Here is a 20,568-nt window from a genome sequence, read left to right on the forward strand (position 1 = left end):
AGATCAGGAAGCAACAATTAGAACTGGACATGGAACAACAGACTGGTTCCAAAATAGGAAAAGGAGTACGTCAAGGCTGTATATTGTCACCCTGCTTATTTAACTTATATGCAGAGTACATCATGAGAAACGCTGGACTGGAAGAAACACAAGCTGGAATCAAGATTACTGGGAGAAATATCAACAACCTCAGATATGCAGATGACACCACCCTTATGGCAGAAAGTGAAGAGGAGCTAAAAAGCCTCTTGATGAAAGTGAAAGAGGAGAGTGAAAAAGTTGGCTTAAAGCTCAACATTCAGAAAACAAAGATCATGGCATCCGGTCTCATCACTTCGTGGGAAATAGATGGGGAAACAGTGGAAACAGTGTCAGACTTTACACTGCAGATGGTGACTGCAGCCATGAAAGTAAAAGACGCTTACTCCTTGGAAGGAAAGTTATGACCAACCTAGATAGTATATTCAAAAGCAGAGACATTACTTTGCCGACTAAGGTCCGTCTAGTCAAGGCTATGGTTTTTCCTGTGGTCGTGTATGGATTTGAGAGTTGGACTGTGAAGAAGGCTGAGCACCGAAGAATTGATGAGTTTGAACTGTGGTGTTGGAGAAGACTCTTGAGAGTCGCTTGGACTGCAAGGAGATCCAACCAGTCCATTCTGAAGGAGATCAACCCTGGGATTTCTTTGGAAGGAATGATGCTAAAGCTGAAGCTCCAGTACTTTGGCCACCTCATGCGAAGAGTTGACTCATTGGAAAAGACTCTGATGCTGGGAGGGATTGGGGGCAGGAGGAGAAGGGGACGACCGAGGAAGAGATGACTGGATGGCATCACGGACTCGATGGACGTGAGTCTGAGTGAACTCCGGGAGATGGTGATGGACAGGGAGGCCTGGCGTGCTGCGATTCATGGGGTCGCAAAGGGTCGGACACGACTGAACAACTGAACTGAACTGAACTGAGTAGGATTAATGCCAGCCAGTCATTAATATCATTACCATTTGGCTGATAACCAGTTAATAAGGATATTGCTCAATCTTTTCTTCTGTCATAGCTATCCAATAGTTGGAAAAATAGAAAATTTTTTCAAGAGAGCAAGTTGAAGTTTTGTATAATTTCTCACTCATGTAATTAAAATGTTCTGTTAATTATTTTCAGGGTTACATTTTTTAGAAGCTGGTAATCTAAATCTTAACAGATCTTAGAACATATTTAACTAAAACAGTTGAATTGCAGACTTCACAGCACAGTAAATCCATTTGTTTGTCTTCCATTAGAATCTGATGTCATATAGAAATTTCATATGTACTTGTTTGTAATCATTTTGGTGATCACTGTTACAACTTTCTTTTTTCTTAAAATAATGTATATTATTTCTTAAAATAATGTACATTAAAAAAGAATATTACTTAACCAGAAAAGCAAGTAAAAATTACTCATAATTCCATTATCCAGAGAAACCTCTGTTAACCTTTTTGTTGTATATCCTGACAATCTTTTTCTCCTTGTTTGTATATCATCGTTAAATTTTTTTGTTTTATTTATAATAAGAAAAGATATATTATTCCATATATGTTCTTTGGATATTTTATGTTATTAGGTACTCTAGAATCCAATTTTATTATCTACAAGGGATTCTCTCATATTTTAGTGTAGCAGTTTTGGTTACTTATATGTTTCCTCTGTTCCCTTTGCATATATGATATAAACTGCATGCTTTTGTACAAGTTAGTTTGTTGGAATTGTTGTTTTTAACTTAGGCTCTTCAGATTATTGGAGCCAGAGCAACTGAACAAAGGAACACAATTAAGGTGTTTGTTCAAATCAGGGATTCATCACATCATTGAGGCTTAACTACACTAATTAATTAATTAGTTAACTATACTAATTCATCTGAATGACCCTGGATGACCTTATGTTAGAAATGGAGAAAATTAGTGAACATGTGAGAAAAATATCTTTCAGAAATGACACCAATAAGAAGTATTATAAATAATTCTGCCTTCTAGGAAAATAACTCTACCTTCTAGGGAAACTCTAGTATTCAGAGAAGATGAGTTGAATACAAGTTCCTGGATAATAAATCTTTACCGCTATAGCCTGAGTCATTTGAGACTCCAAACAGTATCATGAAGTAGTAGACATATTAAAAACTAAATATGTGGACTTACATATTAAATATGTAGACTCATGTATTAAATATATAGACTCATATTAAAAACTAAAAGTTGGCATAAAACACAAATTCACATGTGCCAGAGACATTGTGGATAAGTACATGATTGGTGACACTATACTTTATAGTTTGTCCAGTAAAGTATAGTTCCAGTACTTTATTGAAGTGAGATAGGGTGTACAATGAAGAAAACTTCGTTTAGCAGGAGCCAGGAACAAACTTGTCAAGAGGGGGAGATTTTGGAAAGTTTAAATCAGAGAATGCTGGAGAACCAAAGGTCAACATGCTTGTTCAGTGAGCTGATGAGGAGGCATTCTGGCACATCCAAGAAGTATTCATGTTGATGTATGGCAAAACCAATACAGTATCGTAAAGTAAAATTAAAAAAAAAAAAGAAAGAAGTATTGGATTGGTCAGCAGAAAAGACAGGTGGCCACACAATCAAGCATCAAAGAGGACAGTAGTACCAAAACAAAAGCAGAGGAAAGGAGAAAAATGGGAGCAAGGGAAGAAATAAACAGCAGCCAAAAAAGGCACCAAGGAAAAGCTGGAAATTTACTAGGGTGAGCTGAGAGGCTGTTCATGGAGGCAGAAGATGAGAGTTGCTATAGCATGTTCTTCCCCATGTCTATAGGAGAGACAGCTTCTGAAACAGAAGGATTCTGTATTCGAGGTACTGATTTGTTTTAAAAATATTTTTAGGCAAAGGTAGGAAAAGAAAGGATTCCCATGCTTCACTCTCTGTTGGTGTATAAAATTTACTAGAGTAGGCTTTCTGGAGCTTGCTGTCGTAGTAGGCATGTCCTTACAGACCTAAGGCTTCATTCCTGATGATGGATTTTGTAGCTACCTCAAATAAAGTAACAAGGGATTGAAATAATGAAATATGCTTGTGAACCCAAGAAGTCTAATGGTTGATTTTCTTCTGGGCTTGTTGCTTGCTGGTGGTGGCTGCTTTCTATTCTCTTCCAGAGTTCTGTTGGAAGAGTGCTGTCTTTTATTTTTGACAGAATGCTGATCCAGGTGTGCCTGTATTTTTATTGTAAATTTTTGTGGCGTTGCCTGAAATTTGTAATGAGAAAACTGACTGGAAGATGTGAACTGCAACGAATCTGTTATAATACCAAGCCTGGAGCTTCTAGAACCATGAAAATTGGTAAGCATGAATCAAAGAAGTAAGCAAAATGTAGGCTTTCTGTAATTGAGGATACAGTGTTATATTTCAGTACAATAATTGTAAACCACTTGTAAAAGATGATATTTGAATAGCTTTTAAAATTATCTCTTTTCCAGAAACATCACTGAGAGATTCAAAAAGTAAGGTAAGTAAAATTGTTTCTGTATTTTTCAGCAACTTCTCACTTGGAGGCTTACCTCCAATCATCCAAAAGTAAAAATTTTAAGAAACAAAATATACCTTTGGCTATGGGCTTCCCTGATGGCTCATACAGTAGAGAGTCTGCCTGCAATGCAGGAGACCCAGGTTCAATCCCTGGGTCAGGAGTATTCCCTGGGGAAAGAAATGGCAACCCCCTCCAGTATTCTTGCCTGGGAAATCCCATGGACAGAGAGCCTGGCAGACTACAGTCCATGCGGTCACAAAGAGTTGGACACAGCTGAGAAGAAAGAATTTTTTCCCATCACAAACCACTGTGCTTTTTATCTAAAAGCAGGCACTCATGAATTTCCAGACAGATTTATGCTGCACATATTACTTCATTGTTGAATTCATCCCTTTTTATATCTCATTCCAAATCATAAATATTCCGTGGAAATAAGAGAAGTGTTATCTCTCTGCTAGTTCCTCAATATCCAAATCATTTAACTTTATACTCAAGATTTTCCAAGCCACTATGCTAGATTTATGGCATATAGTTAAGCATCCACATAAGAAAGAAAAATTTTTTTCTTAAGATTCTTGAATATGTAATTTTGACATCCTTAAGACTGTATCTCCCATGTATTTCACACAGTCATAGACATATACTCATTAACAATGGAAACCATGTGTGTTCAGTGAGAAAAAGAAAATATAATATTTCTATGTGAGTAACCTGAAACAGATGAAAGTGGCAAAAAAAACAAGCTTATGTATTTTTGTTTTATGTTTATTACCTTAATCAGGAAAATACCAAATTTACTAGAATTTAAAGACTACATCAATTTTGTTTTTAAGCGTTAAACAAATATTTGAAGCCCCAATTTAATTAGACCCCACTTAAGATACTAGTGTTCATGACAAGGGAACTAATTTAAACTTGTTTCCTAGCTATTACAGACTTCAGTGAGTGTTCACCCTGATGCTATTGAAAAAACTATAGACGACATCATGGAACTGAAAAAAATTAACCCCGACATAAATCCACAGTAAGAATATGTTCATTATGTTATAAATATAAAACAGAAGTCATATGCCACATACTTAGTATTTCTAAATATTCTGTTTCTAAATACTTTCTCACACACGCTTTCTCTCTCTCTCTCCTTTCTCTGCCCCAGATAATTATCTGCATGTTTTGACTTTCAGGTGAAAAATAAAGAAAAAAGATGCCTTTTTCATGTTTGTAAATAGCAGCAACTTTGTAATTCTGTTGTGATTTATGTTTATGCTTTTGAGATGCAATGAATGTAAGAAATCTGATGGACACCCTTGATATCAGAAGATGAAGTAAAGGGAGCCCATTCATCAACAGTCACTCCATATGATGCCTATGTTTTACATTAACAGTAAATGTACAAATTGTAAATGTGCCTGAGCTGACTCTGCTCTATGAAGAATATTTTTTCAGTTCATGACAGGCTGTTAATCTTGGAGACAGTTATTACCTGCTTGTGAAGAAGATAGACATGTGTGGGAGGAGAGATGACTTTTATATGAAGACTTTAGAATTTTGTAATTAGTTGTCTTATCTTGGAAGTATTAAAATGCATTTGGCGATGTACGTGACATTTAAAATTAGCTTTATATTTTCCATTGGGTACAGGAATTTTTCTGTAAAATTTCAGTCTAAGGATATTGGGTAGAATAAATTCTGTATGCAGATACATTCAGATACAGTTTAGGTAGGTAACAGTCAAACTGTCTTTTAGATGTGCGTACTTAAGAACTTCAGATGTTACATTCAGAGTGCACTTAGCATAGGTCTCTATGTTGGAGGGATTCTAAGTACTAGCTAATTGCTCATCACAAAGCTCCATTTCCACATGGTATCCATAGCATTCTTCTGCAGATGCTTCAGCTAATTAGCTGCTTTCCCTTCATTCAGCTTTATTAAATGTGATTTAATTATATAGTAAATGTCTTTTTGAAACCTACTGACTTATTTCTCTGAAATTGTGGTAAGAATGTAATTCATTTAAAATTTAAGATTACAATTAGGCATGAGAGATATATTAGACCTATAATCATACTTAGAGATTGGGTTAGATTTAATAGCAAATCTTTTCTGTCTCTTTTATGAAAGTTATATAATTCATTCAGAAGTATTTCCTTGTCATCTATTCTTTTGATTTCCTTTAGGAAGAAAAAACTTTTATAGGTAGTATTTAATTGCAGTTTTGGAGTGTGAATTTTAAATCATTATAACTGGGCTCAAACACATCTTCATTAATCAAAATAGAAACCATTACAATCAACACATTTTTGTCAATGAAAAATGTTTGTTTATTCCTGTAACATAAAAACCCATGCTTTGGGATTTGACAAACCCTTGGAAAGCATTTTCTGCCTCCTGCTGATTGTAGAAGCGTTTTCCTTGCAAAAAGTGGTTGAGTTGCTTGAAAAAGTAGTAGTTGGATTTTGAGAGGTCAGGTGAACATAGTGGATAAGCAAAACTTCGTAGCCCAATTTGTTCAACTTTTGAAGTCTTGGTTGTGCAACATGTGGTTGGGCATTGTCATGGAGAATTGGGCCCTTTCTGTTGGCCTGTGCTGGTTGCAGGCATTGCAGTTTTCGGTGCAGATCTTCAATTTGCTGAGCATACTTCTCAGGTGTAATGGTTTCACCAGGATTCAGAAAGCTGTAGTGGATCAGATCAGCAGCAGACCACCAAACAGTGATCATGACCTTTTTTTCATGCAAGTTTGCCTGTGAGAAGTGCTTTGTAGCTTCTTCATGGTCCAGCCACTGAGTTGGTTGTTGCTAGTTGTCATATAAAATCCACTTTCATTGCACATCACAATCCAATCGAGAAAAGCTTTGTTGTTGTTACATAGAATAAAACACTTCAAAATGACAATTTTTGATTTTCGGTCAGTTCATGAGGTACCCACTTATTGAACTTATTCACCTTTCCAATTTGCTTCAAATGCTGAATGACCATAAAATGGTTGATGTTGAGTTCTTCGCCAACTTCTTGTGTTAAAAGGATCAGCTTCAACAATTGCTCTCAGTTGGTCATTGTCAGCTTCCAATGGACTGACCATTGCGCTCCTCACTTCTGAGGCTCTCATCTTCTTTGCAAAACTTATTGAACCACCACTGCACTGTATGTTCATTAGCAGTTCCTGGGCCAAATGCATTGTTGATATTGTGAGTTGTCTCCATTGCTTTACAATCCATTTAAACTCGAATGAGAAAATTGTTCAAATTTGCTTTTTGCCTAAAACATCATTTCCACAGTCTCAAATAAATATAAAATAAACAGCATCTAATAAGTCATTAGCAAAAAACATAATGCAAGAAATGTGCATTAAAATAATGTATAACATGGCCACATTTATGTAAGACTGTATTCCAATATCAAATGGCAAATTTCAACAATGCAGAAATTAGGGTTAGCATTAGGGTTTAGGGTTAGGGTTAGACCCTGACCCAATAGATTTTATTTTACAGCCGAATATGAATTTCAGTGTTGTTTTTTTTTTCCCAGTTTGACATTGACAAGATGTGATCTTTAAAAAATTAAATAATTTTCTGGGAAAAAAATCAAGAAATAGAGCTGGGGGAAATACCATGTAATCTATCAAGCCATCACTACTATTAACCTTACTTTGTTTTATACATTTTTTCAGGTGCCACTTATGGTGGTGGTAAGAATTACTACTGTAAAATTGAATTGACTCCCTTGTTTTCTTTTTTATTTTTCCTACTCTCCTCTTTCCTCCAAATTAACTTTCTTCTCTGTCCTCTGTTGATTTTCTGGGTGATGAGTACCACTGTGCCTTTTTCCTAAGTTTAAATATCAGATTCAGTTGTGTTTTTTTTTTAATTGAACATTCAGTTTTATATAAATTTAGTGTTCTGGGTTATCTGACACTGCCCTCTGTTTTTGAAATAAACATACAGTCCTAAAATAAGATTTTCTGTTGTCCTCAAATTTGAGTTAAACTCTATACATCTCTTCCCTCTCAAAAAGATGGTTATGACACTGTCATTGTGATTATGATGACCCCCCCATTCCAACAAAAAATGTTTAAATTTAGTGAGTGAATTAGAAGTCAGACTATATTGAACAGTAATTCTTGGCTTGAATCATATGAAATTGCTATTGTTGAATCACAAAGATGAATGACTATAGGAAACTAGCAGCCATCAAATGAGTACAGGAGGGTAATTTATATAACAGTAATTTATAGAATAACAGGATCTTGGTGATTATTTAGTCATCTGAACTCGTAATGAACTCGTAATGAACTCATAATGTTATTTGACTGCTTAAGGAGACGCTATTTTACATTTTGTGTTATAGGAGAGAAAAACAGCATTCAGATCACAGGAAATAATGATCATCTCTATGTCATGCTTGCCAGATTGATTTTTCTTCCAGTGATATGTTTTAAGGGGACTGATAATCAAACAAACTGTACATTCAGAGAAGACTGAGCAAGATCATAAAACATCTGAAAACCATGTCCCATGAGAAGGAACTGCAGAAAGTGGGGATTTGAGATAAGAGCCTGGAGATGAGACTGGAAGAAAGAATTTGTCTTAAAATTAATAGACATGGCAGGGAAATGTGAAAATAAATTTTCTCTGAGAACAGCATTTGAACCATTTTGTAATAAAGCACATTTGGTTTCAGCATAAGAAAAAGCATTCAGACAAGTAGACTGGTTCGAATGGAATGGGAAATGTAGTGAGTTCTTTCTCTTGGCATTGCCTTATCTGTCAGGGGTGCTTGCAAGCAGAAGTGTTTTAATTTTTGTTGTTTTCATTTGTTTTGAAATTTCTCTTACCCCTAAGCCCCTGGGACGATTTCTTTCTCTCACACTAAATAGCTGCCCACACACACCCTTCTAAAGAGTTTCTGATATATCTACCTAAGGGAGTAAAATGATCCCTAAGAAACTATGACTACCTGTATTGTCTACATCTTTCAAGTCACCTGCATAAAGAGCTCCCATGTTTTTAAGCCATATTATTGCAATTTGACTTAAGACTGGAATGAGAGATAAATTTTAACTGACTTCCACAATTGTCCATGTGGAGTTTCAGTTAAAAATTGTGCTTCTATTAGATCCTATTTGAGCAATTTCCTAAATATTATATAAATATGAAAAGCCCTATTGTACGTACATCAAGTGAACAAATGCCAAAGAATATGTTTTGTTTTTCCTCATATGTGTTTCTTCTATTTTTTAACACCTTAGATTGGGAATCTCTCTTCAGGCTTGCCTTCTGCAAATTGTTGGCTACAGAAACCTTATTGCAGATGTGGAAAAACTGCGCAGAGAATCCTACGATTCTGATAATCCCCAACATGAAGAAATGCTTTTGAAGGTTAGTCCTTGAACACATTTCAGTTCTTCACTTAGGTCAGCTGTTTGCCAAGCCCCTGCTGTGTGCTAGGCACTGGTCTGGATGTGAGGGAAACAAAGGTGAATATGACACGAACACTGAAATAAGAGGTAAAGCCTACCTTTTCTTGCTAGTTCAGATGTTGAAGGTAAATTTTTCAATAGAAAATTCATGTGAGAAGTTAAAAATAAAGCCAGTTTTCATGTGTAATCTAAAAAGGCATCAGAGGTGATTTATACCTCTCACATTTGGCTCGAGTTTAGATTATTTAGAGCTTCCCTGGTGGCTCAGATGGTAAAGAATATGCCTGCAATGCGCGAGGCCTGGGTTCGATCCCTGGGTTGGGAAGATCCCCTGGAGAAGGGAATGACAACCCCTCCAGTGGGTTCTCGCCTGGAAAATTCCATGGACAGAGGAGCCTGGTAGGCTACAGTCCATGAGGTCGCAAAGAGTCAGACACAGGTGAGCAATCATAATACTTTCACATTCACTTAGATTGTTTACCTGTGTTGAAAACCAATAGAAATAGCATTTGTCAAAGAGTGACCTAGGATTTCCACTTACGGCTTTTAGTAGATGTCAAAGAAGATGAAGTTGGTTTCTGCTTCCACAATAGCTCCCTGGGGAAATTACCCAAGATCTTAATGCTGATTATTTATTCATGTAACTTGGAGGGTATTAAAGAGTAGGTAAAAGTTTATATATGGTGTATTAAAGCTGTTTGAAGAATAGTATGCAGTTTTAAACACTCCTTCTTGACTGTCAAAGCAAAATCTTAAAAATCTTATCTGATCTGATACTGTATTATGACACATCAGTAAAACTTTAAAAATGAAGACAAATCTTTAGAACTACTCATCTGAAATGTTTTATAAATTCATTTCTGAAAATAGATGCTCTTTAAGTTGGAGTGCTTCTTTGTCCTTTCGTAGAATTCAAAATGGCAGTAATGAAATTGGAAGAAAACATTTGTTTAGCCACTTTAACTTATTTTATTGAAAAATGTAAATAGAAACTATAATGTATCCTTCTGTAATTTTGTGTGTAGTATATATTTTTGTGTATGTAAATGCTTAAGCAGATGACTCATTTACTACTAATTAGTGGTAGGTCTGATGTCAGTCATTAAAAGTAACAGTAGTTTTATTCTTAACAATCTTTCTTCTTTTCTCCTCTGCTTACTTTTAGCTACTTAGTGGCTGATCTCCATCTCTTTGGTTATTTTTTTTGTGTGTTCTGCTAGGGATAGTCAACTTTAATTAAATGAACTCAAAGGTGGGAAATAAGAGGTGATGAAAGAGAAAAGAAGTGTTGTAGTTAACGCACTGGCCATATGCTCCTGAACAGTTCACTAAAATGACTAAAATGCCCTCTGAATCAATCACATTTGGGTACCTGATATATATCATCTTAGTTGATCTGTTGTATGTGTCCTGGCACATAGGTTTTCAGCAAATATGAGCGAATGAATGAATTATTGAAGTCATAGATACAGATCAAGAACTTTTATGATACAACCTTTATCTGTGGTCACAATTTGAGTATGTCAGTGTTATTTTTATAGTCACAGCTATAAGAGATAGGCAGGGGGACGATTTTTGTTGTCATTTAGTACTAAGTTGTGTCTGACTCTTTTGTGACCATGTGTACTGTAGCCTGCTAGGCTTCTCTATCCATAGGGTTTCCCAGACAAGAATACTGGAGTGGGTTGCCATTTCCTTCTCCAGGGGATCTTCCGAACCCAGGGATCAAAGCTGTGTCTCCTGCAGTGGCAGGTGGATTCTTGATGATTGTTATCTTATTTTTTTTCATCATTAACTTTATTTAAAAAACTTTTTTTATAGAGGTACTGTTGATGTACAATATTATGTTTCAGGTTATACACAATGAAAGTGAAAGTGAAAGTGGCTCAGTTGTGTCCAACTCTTTGAGACCCCGTGAACTATACAGTCCATGGAATTCTCCAGGCCAGAATGCTAGAGTGGGTAGCCTTTCCCTTCTCCAGGGGATCTGCCCAACCCAGGGACTGAACCCAGGTCTCCTGCATTGCAGGAGGATTCTTTACCAACTGAACTATCAGAGAAGCCCTAAATAATAATTCATAATTTTCAAAGGTTATACTCCATTTACTTATAAAATATTGGATATATTTCCTGTGCTATACAAAATATCCTTACAGCTTATTTCTTACATACTAGTTTGTATCTCTTAATCCCCTACCTTTATCTTGCCCCGCCATGCTTCCCTCTCCCAACCTATAACCACTAGTTCTCTATATCTGTGATACTTGTTTAACGTTTTATTTACTAGTTTATTTTTTTAGGTTCCATATGTAAGTGATATGGTGTAGTATTTTTCTTTCTCTGATTTATTTCACTTAGCATAATATCCTCCAAGTCCATAGGGCTGAATTCCATTGTATGTATAATATATATACCATGTCTTTATCCGTTTATCTGTTGCTGGGCACTTAGTTTGCGTCCATATCCTGGCAACTGTAAATAATGCTGCTTTGAACATTGCAGTACCTGTATCTTTTCACATTAGTGTTTTCAGTTTTTTTGAACATATATCCAGGAGTGGAATTGCAGAGTCATATAGTAGTTCTACTTTTAGTTTTCTGAGAGACTGCCATACTGTTCTCAGCGGATGCACCAATTTATATTACCACCAACAGTATACAAAGGTTATCTTTTCTCTACATCCTCACCGGCACTTTTTCCTTGTGGTTTTTTTGATGATTGCCATTTTGACAGGAATAAGCAGTGAGGAATGAGGTGATATCTCATTGAGGTTTTGATTTGCATTTCTCTGAGGATTAATGATGTTGAGCATCTTTTAATGTGTCTGTTGGTGAAATATATGCCTTAGAAAAAAATGTTTATTCAAATCTTCTGCCTCTTTTTTAATCATATATTTTTTAAAAAATTTTATTGCAGTACAGTTGATTTATAATGCTGTGTTAGTTTCTGGGGGCTTCCTAGGTGGCTCAAGTGGTAAAAAATCCCCCTGCCAGTGCAGGATACACAAGAGATGATAGCTTCTGGTGTACAGCAAAGTGATTCAGTTTCACACACACACACACACATACATATTCTTTTTCGTATTCCTTTTCATTATGGTTTATTACAGAATACTAAACATAGTTCCCTGTGCTATACAATAGGAATTGTTGTTTGTCCATTCTATATTTAATAGTTTGCATGTGCTAATCCCAAATTCCCAATCAATCCCTCCTTACCTACCCTCTTGGCAACCACGTATCTGTTTTCTATGTTCTGAGTCTGTTTCTGTTTCATAAATAAGTTCATTTGCATCACACTTTAGATTTCACATATAAGTGATCAACAGTTCAGTTCAGTTCAGTCACTCAGTTGTGTCCGACTCTTCACGACCCCATGAATCGCAGCACACCAGGCCTCCCTGTCCATCACCAACTCCCGGAGTTCACTCAGACTCATGTCCATCGAGTCAGTGATGCCATCCAGCCATCTCATCCTCCGTCGTCCCCTTCTCCTCCTGCCCCCAATCCCTCCCAGCATCAGAGTCTTTTCCAATGAGTCAACTCTTCGCATGAGGTGGCCAAAGTACTGGAGTTTCAGCTTTAGCATCATTCTTTAGTGATACTATATGATATTTGTCTTTCTCACTTACTTCCCTTAGTATGACTATCTCTTTGTTGTTCTTCATTCAGTCAGTCATGTCTGATTCTCTGTGACCCCATGGACTGCAACATGCCAGGCTTCCCTATCCTTCACCATCTCCCAGAACTTGCTGAAACTCATGTCCATTGAGTTGGTGATGCCATCCAATCATTTCCTCTGTCTTCCCGTTCTCCTCCTGCCTTCAGTCTTTCCCAGAATCAGGGTCTTTTCCAATGAGTCATTTCTTCCCATCAGGTGGCCAAAGTATTGGAGCGTCAGCTTCAACATCTGTCATTCCAATGGATATTCAGGACTGATTTCCTTTAGGATTGACTGGTTTGATCTCCTTGCCATCCAAGGGACTCTCAACAGTCTTCTCCAACACCACAGTTTCTGCAAATGGCATTATTTCATTCTTTTTTGTGGCTGAGTTGTGTTCTATTTTTATCCATTCATCTGTCAATGGACAGTTATGTTGCTTCTATATCTGGGCTGTTATAAATATTGCTGCTATGAACATTGAGGTACAGGTATCTTTTCAGATTATACTTTTGTCCAGATATATGCCCAGGAATGGGATTGCTGGATCAGATGACAGGTCTCTTTTTACTCTGTTGAGGAGACGCCACACTGTTTTCCACAGTAGCTATACCAGTTTAAATTCTCACCAACTGTGTAGGAGGATTCCCTTTCCCCCACACCTCTCCAGTGTTTGCTATTTGTAGACATTTTAATAATGGGCCATTCTGACCAGAGTGAAGTGATATCTCATTGTGGATTTGATTGGAACTTCTCTAATAATTAATGATGTTGAGCATTTTTTTCATATGCCTATTGGCCATCTGTATATTTTCCTTGGAGAAATGTCTGTTTAGATCTTCTGGCCATTTTTTGGCTGCGTTGTTGGTTGTTTTGTTATTGAGTTGCAAGAGCCATTTGTATATTTTGGAAACTGAGCCCTTGTTGGTTGCATTGTTTGCAAACATATTCTCCCAGTCCATAGACTGTCTTTTCATTCTGTTCATGGTTTCCTTTGCTAGGCAAAAGCTTGTAAGTTTGGTTTTTCCCTGTTTATTTATTTTTGCTTGTATTTCCATTGCCTGGGGAGGTTACTGGTGCTGGACTTTGTTTATTGAGAGGTTTTAGTTTTTTTTTTTGTATTACTGATTCACTTTCATTACTGGCAATAGAACTGTTTATATTTTCTATTTCTTCCCTAGTCAGCCCTAGGAGATTGCACTTTCTAGGAATTTTTCCATTTCTTCTAGGTTGTTCATTTCATTGGCATAGTTTTTTATAGTAGTTTCCTACAATCCTTTATGGGATTTCCTGGTGAAGAGTCTGCCTACAGTGCAGGAGACCTGGGTTTGATCCCTGAGTCAGGCAGTCCCTTGGAGAAGGAAATGGCAACCCATTCCAGTATTCTTGCCTGGGAAATCCCATGGACGGAGGAGCCTGGCAGGCTACAGTCCATGGGGTCACAAAGAGTCGGACACGACTGAGTGACTTCACTTTCTTCACAATCCTTTATATTCTGTGGTGTCAGTTGTAATTACTTGTTTTTTTCCTTGTTGAATCTAGCTAAACATTTATCCATTTTGTTTATCTTTTCAAAGAACTAGCTTTTAATTTCATTGATGTTTATATTATTTTCTTTGTCTCTATTTCATTTATTTCTGCTCTGATCTTTATAATTTCTTTACTTCTACTAACTTAGGTTTTTGTTTGTTCTTTTTTTAGTTGCTTTAGATGTAAGATTAGGTCTTTATTTGAGATTTTTCTTGTTTCCTGAGGTAAGGTTGTATTAATATAAACTTCCCTCTTGAAGCTACTTTTGCTGCATTCCTGGGTTTCAGATCATTGTGCTTTCACTTGTCTCTAGGTATTTGTTGATTTTCTCTGATTTCTTCAGTGATCCATTGGTTGTTTACTTTTCTATTACTTGGCCTCCATGTGTTTGTGTTTGTTGTAGTTTTTTCTTGTAATTTATTGCTAATCTCATAGCATTCTGATTAGAAAAGATGCTGGATATGACTTCAATTTTCTTAAATCTTTTAAGGCTGACCTTGGGGCCTAGCATGTGGTTAATCCTGAGATTAACACTCATGAGAGTAATGTATATTTGGCTGCTTTTGAATGGAATGCTCTATAAATATCAATTAAGTCCATCTACTCTAACATGTCATTTAAGGCCTATTTCCGTATGATTTTCTGTCTGGATGATCTGTTTGTTGATGAAAGCAGAGTGTTAAGTCCCCCACTATGATTGTGCTACTGTCAATTTCTCCCTTTATGGTTGTTAGTATTTGCCTTACATATTGAAGTGCCTCCTATATTGGATGCATACATATTTACAATTGTTATATCTCATTTTTGTATTGATCCCTTGATTATCAGAGAAGCCAACGGCAACCCACTCCAGTATTCTTGCCTGGAGAATCCCAGGGACGGGGGAGCCTCGTGGGCTGCTGTTTATGGGGTCAGACAGAGTCGGACACGACTGAAGTGACTTAGCAGCAGCAGCAGCAGCTTGATCATTATGTAGCATCCTTCTTTGTCTCTTATAACAGTCTTTGTTTTAAAGTCTAGTTTGTCTGATATGAGTGTTGCTACTCTAACTTTCCTTTGATTTTCTTTTGCGTGGAATACCTTCTTCCAACACATCACTTTCAGTCTGTATATATCCCTACATCTGAGGTGGGTCTCTTGTAGACAGCATTTAGAGGGGTCTTGCTTTAGTATCCACCCAGCCAGTCTATGTCTTTTTATTGGCACATTTAACCTATTTACATTTAAGGTAATTATTGATATGTGTATTCCTATATCAGTTTTAATTGTTTTGGGTTTGTTTTTATAGGTCTCTTTTCTTCCCTTCCTCTTTCATTTTCTTCTCTTCTGATGACCATCTTTGGTGTTGTGTTTGGGTCGCTTTTACTTTTCTGTGTGTATCTACTGTAGTTTGGAGGTTTGCTGTTCCCATAAAGTTGTGATATAACAGTTCATCTATTTACATGGTTTTTTGTCTGTTTTGTTTTGTAAATTGCTAGTCTCTTTCCCACCTAGAGAAGTTCCTTTTGTTGCATAGTTGATCGGGTGATTCTCTTAGCTTTGCTTGTCTGTGAACCTTTTGATTTCTCTATCATATCTGAATGAGAGCCTTCTGGGTAGAGTATTCTTGGTTGTCGGTTCTTCCCTTTCATCCCTTTAAATATTTTGTGCCACTCCATTCTGTCTTGCAGAGTTTTTCCTGAGAAATCAGCTGATAACTTTATGAGAGTCCCCTTGTATGTTATGTGTAGTTTTTCCCTTGTTGCCTTTAAGATTTTATCTTTGTCTTTAATTTTTGTCAGTTTGATTACTCTGTGTCTCAGTGTGTTTTTCCTTGGGTTTGTCCTGCCTCGGACTCTCTTCTATATCTTTGTTAACCATTTCTTACATCTTCTAAATATTTGCCTCCATTTCCCCCTGACATCCTGTATCATCTTCACTAGCATTATTCTGAATTCTTTTTCTGGAAGCTTGCCTATCTCCACTTCATTTAGTTGTTTTTCAGGGATTTCATCTTTTTCTTTCCTCTGGAACAAATCTTCTACCTTTTCATTTGGTTTAACTTTCTGTGATTGTAGTTTTCTTTCTGGATGCTACAGGATTTCAGTTCTTTATGCTTCTGTCTGCCCTCTGGTTGACAAGGCAATCTAAGAGGCTTGTGCAAACTTATTGATGGGAGGGACTGGTGGTTAGTAGAACTGTATCTTTCTCTGGTGGGCAGGACTGTGCTAAGTAAAACTATAATCTGCTGATGAGTGGGCCTGCACTCCTTTTCTGTCAGTTGTTTGGACGGAGGCAACCCAGCCCAGGAGCCAGAGGCTCTACAGTGGAGCAATGAGTACTTCCTAGAACTTCTGCTACCAGTGCCCTTGTACCCACAGTAAACCACAGCCACCCCCACACCTCTGCAGAAGACCCTCCAGCACTAGCAGATAGATCTGGTTCTATTTCCTTTGTTCACTGCTCCTTTTCCCTGGACTCTGATGCACACAGGACTTTATGTGTGCACTCCAAGAGAAGAGTCTCTGTTTCCCCTTAGTTCAGTTCAGTTCAGTCACTCAGTCGTGTCTGACTCTTCGCGACCCCATGAATCGCAGCACACCAGGCCTCCCTGTCCATCACCATCTCCCGGAGTTCACTCAGACTCACGTCCATCAAGTCCATGATGCCATCCAGCCATCTCATCCTCCGTCGTCCCCTTCTCCTCCTGCCCCCAATCCCTCCCAGCATCAGAGTCTTTTCCAATGGGCCTAGATCTGATAGATAGAGTGCCTGATGAACTATGGAATGAGGTTCGTGACATTGTACAGGAGACAGGGATCAAGACCATCATCATGGAAAAGAAATGGAAAAAAGCAAAATGGCTGTCTGGGGAGGTCTTACAAATAGCTGTGAAAAGAAGAGAGGTGAAAAGCAAAGGAGAAAAGGAAAGATATAAGCATCTGAATGCAGAGTTCCAAAGAATAGCAAGAAGAGATAAGAAAGCCTTCTTCAAAGATCAATGCAAAGAAATAGAGGAAAACAACAGAATGGAAAAGACTAGAGATCTCTTCAAGAAAATTAGAGATACCAAGGGAACATTTCATGCAAAGATGGGCTCGATAAAGGACAGAAATAGTATGGACCTAACAGAAGCAGAAGATATCAAGAAGAGATGGGAAGAATACATGGAAGAACTGTACAAAAAAGATCTTCATGACCCAGATAATCATGATGATGTGATCATTAATCTAGAGCCAGACATCTTGGAATGTGAAGTCAAGTGGGTCTTAGAAAGCATCACTACGAACAAAGCTAGTGGAGGTGATGGAATTCCAGTTGAGCTGTTTCAAATGCTGAAAGATCATGCTGTGTAAGTGCTGCATTCAATATGCCAGTAAATTTGGAAAACTCAGCAGTGGCCACAGGGCTGGAAAAGGTCAGTATTCATTCCAGTTCCAAAGAAAGGCAATGCCAAAGAATGCTCAAACTACCGCACAATTGCACTCATCTCACATGCTAGTAAAGTAATGCTCAAAATTCTCCAAGCCAGACTTCAGCAATATGTGAACCGTGAACTCCCTGATGTTCAAGCTGGTTTTAGAAAAGGTAGAGGAACTAGAGATCAAATTGCCAACATCCGCTGGATCATGGAAAAAGCAAGAGAGTTCCAGAAAAACATCTATTTCTGCTTTATTGACTATGCCAAAGCCTTTGACTGTGTGGATCACGAGAAACTGTTTCCCCTAGTTCTGTAGAAGTCCTGCAGTCAAATCCACATTGGCCTTCAAGGTCAGATTTCCTGAGCAGTCCTAGTCCCTTTGCCTAACCCCCAGGTTGGGAAGCCTGAGGTGGGACTCAGAACCTTTGCAACAGCAGTGGGAAAACTTCTATGGTATAATTGTTCTCCAATTTGTGGGTCACCACTACACTAGTATGGAATTTGATTTTATTATAATTGTGCCCCTCCTACCATCTCATTGTGGCTTCTCCTTTGTCTTTATACATAGGGTGCTTTTTTTGGTGGGTTCCAGCATCTTCCTTTTGATGGTTGTTCAGCATTTAGTTGTGATTTTGGTTCTTTTGCAGAAGGAAGTGAGTACACGTTCTTCTACTTCACCATCCTGAAACTATCTCCTGCTTTTTTTTAATATTTATGGTCTAGAAGGTTGATTATATTTCCCAAACTTGGAGTAGTGGCTTTTTGCAGGAGATGTTCTATGTGTCCCAGCAGTAAACTTCCCTCTCTTTACCTAAGCTTTATGTTTTAGGGATTCCCTCTGTGAGAACTGCATGGGTTCTTCTGTTGTGGTGGGCTGATTATGAGGGCAATATGGCAGGCTTGTTAGTCACTGATCCCGTTGGTTTCCAGACCCTCCTTTGTGTGGGGGCTGCTGCCTGCTGGTTGGTAGGACCAGCTCAGGAGGCAGCTGCTGCAGAATCCTGGGTAGCCCTGAGGCTAGTGCTGGCACACTGGTGGGTGGAGTGCAGATCTAGGGATCTGGCTACAGGACCCAGAAGGTCCCAGAGCTGGTGTCAGATTGCTAGTGGATGGAGTCAGTTCCTGATACAGTTGGGTGTAGGGTCTGGAGCATCCCAAAGCTTGTATTGTTAGCCTGCTATTAGGTGGGGCAGAGCCTAGCTGATCCCAGTGCAGGGCCTGGCCTGCTGGTAGATAGGCCATGTATGTAGGCTTGTGACTGTTATCTGCTCCCTCATGGGTGAGGTTGCTCTAGAGGCTAGAGAAGGTTCCCTAGAGGGCAGGGCCGGAACCCAGGTAATTCTTAGACTGGTGCCTGCCCAGTAATTGATGGAGCTGGATTCTTGGTTCTCTGATTGGAAGGGCCATATTCCAGAAGCAACTGTGGGTTTAAAATGTCATAAGGTCACCTAATCTGCTGGTGGGTGGGGCTCTGTCCCCATCCAGTTAGTTGCTTGGCCTGAGATGTCCACAGTGTTCTGGGCCAGAGCAGGGCTGGGTCCTGGGTCTACAATGGTGCTTGCCAGTACCATTGTCCATGTGGTGGAATGAACTCCTCAAAATGTGTTCTCGGGGTGAGCTGCAGTTGCCTTGTGCCTCCCTGGAAGATTCTGCAAGATCAGCAGGTAGGTCTGACCCAGGTGCCTATCAAATTAATGCTTCTTTCCTCAGTCCCACTGCATATGAGATTTTATGTGTGCTCTTTAAGGGTGAAGTCTCTATTTCCCCCAGCCCTTTGGTAATTCAGAAAGAAAGACCCCACTGACCTTCAAAGTCAGATACTCTGGGGGCTCATCTTCCCAGCACAAGGCCCACAGGCTGGGGAGTGTGATGTGAGACTTAGACCTCTCACTCCTTGGAGAGAACGTCTGCATTTCTAATTATTCCCCCATTTGTGGATCACCCACTTGGAGTGTGGGACATGACTATATTGCAACTCCACCTCGCCTACCTGTCTTGTTATTCCTTCTATTAATCTTCAGTTGTAGAACATTTTTTTCTGGTAGATTTTGGTCTTTTCCATTGATGATTTTTCTGTAAATAGTTGTGATTTTGATGTGCATGTAGTAGGAAGTGAGCTCAGAGTCTTTCTACTTTGCCATCTTGCCCAATCTTGGTCTTCATTACTTCAGAGATAAGCAAACTAAAGTATGTTAGTCCAGTCTCCGATTCACACAGCTAGTGAATTACAAAGCTATGGCTGTCTCCCTCTATAATAGGCACCTTGAGGAAAGACATATTTTCTACCCTCAAATGGCTTGTAATCTAATTTGGGAGGTACTCTACATCTGCAAAAGACACTAAATTTTATCCATAGAGTGTCCCTAAAATAACCTCTCAAATGATTTCTGTTCCCACTGCCTTATTTTAGCCATCATTTCCAGCTTGAGCTATTAGAATAGACTTTTAATTCTGCCACTAACCATTAGCCTTCTCCCTTTCATCTTCTGAAGTACACTGGAGGGATAATTTTCATTGTATTCTCAATTACAAACTTCAGGTTTCCGGTATCTAGTAGTAGAACACCAGAATGCATCTTCACGTGCATTTTGGACCCTTTCCAGTTTATTTCTTTAAGCTATTTCTCCTTTATCCTATTATGTGCAGCTCCCCCATACTTTGTCATTCACCATGACCCAGATGAAGCCATGCCATCCAACTTGTGGTACCCTGTTACCCATTACTCTCAGAGTAGAATCTGGCTCATTTTTTTAAAATGTTGTTCATTGAGTTTGGAAATCTTCTCTAGAAAATTTAGGCGTGGGATCTTTACTGTCTTCAGTTAATTAAAATTCTGTATCTGATAACAATAAAATCAATAATAATAAGATGTTCCTTGAGTGTTTAATATGTGTCAATTGTTAAAGTAAGGGTTTTATAGCATTATTCCATTTAATTGTCACAATAACCAATTTTGGTATTATCCCCATTTTTCATATGAATAAAATTGATATTATTCTCATTTTTCACATAGTTAGAAAGGGCTTTTAATTCCTGCACTA

At 38.2% G+C, this 20,568-nt stretch overlaps 1 protein-coding gene across 1 annotated transcript in view; it reads left to right on the forward strand.

Moving 5' to 3' along the window:
* The first annotated feature begins 3,186 nt into the window (after window positions 1–3,186).
* The window catches only part of ELMOD1 (ELMO domain containing 1), a 44,203-nt gene continuing 26,821 nt past the window's right edge, over window positions 3,187–20,568 (forward strand). Inside the window, exons 1-4 of the mRNA XM_068989035.1 lie at window positions 3,187–3,331; window positions 3,469–3,497; window positions 4,445–4,542; window positions 8,767–8,896. Of these exons, the coding sequence (XP_068845136.1) occupies window positions 3,187–3,331; window positions 3,469–3,497; window positions 4,445–4,542; window positions 8,767–8,896 (402 nt within the window). The remainder of the gene's footprint in view (window positions 3,332–3,468; window positions 3,498–4,444; window positions 4,543–8,766; window positions 8,897–20,568) is intronic.

Source organism: Capricornis sumatraensis, chromosome 16 (assembly GCF_032405125.1).
Source record: "Capricornis sumatraensis isolate serow.1 chromosome 16, serow.2, whole genome shotgun sequence".
Classification (NCBI taxonomy): domain Eukaryota; kingdom Metazoa; phylum Chordata; class Mammalia; order Artiodactyla; family Bovidae; genus Capricornis; species Capricornis sumatraensis.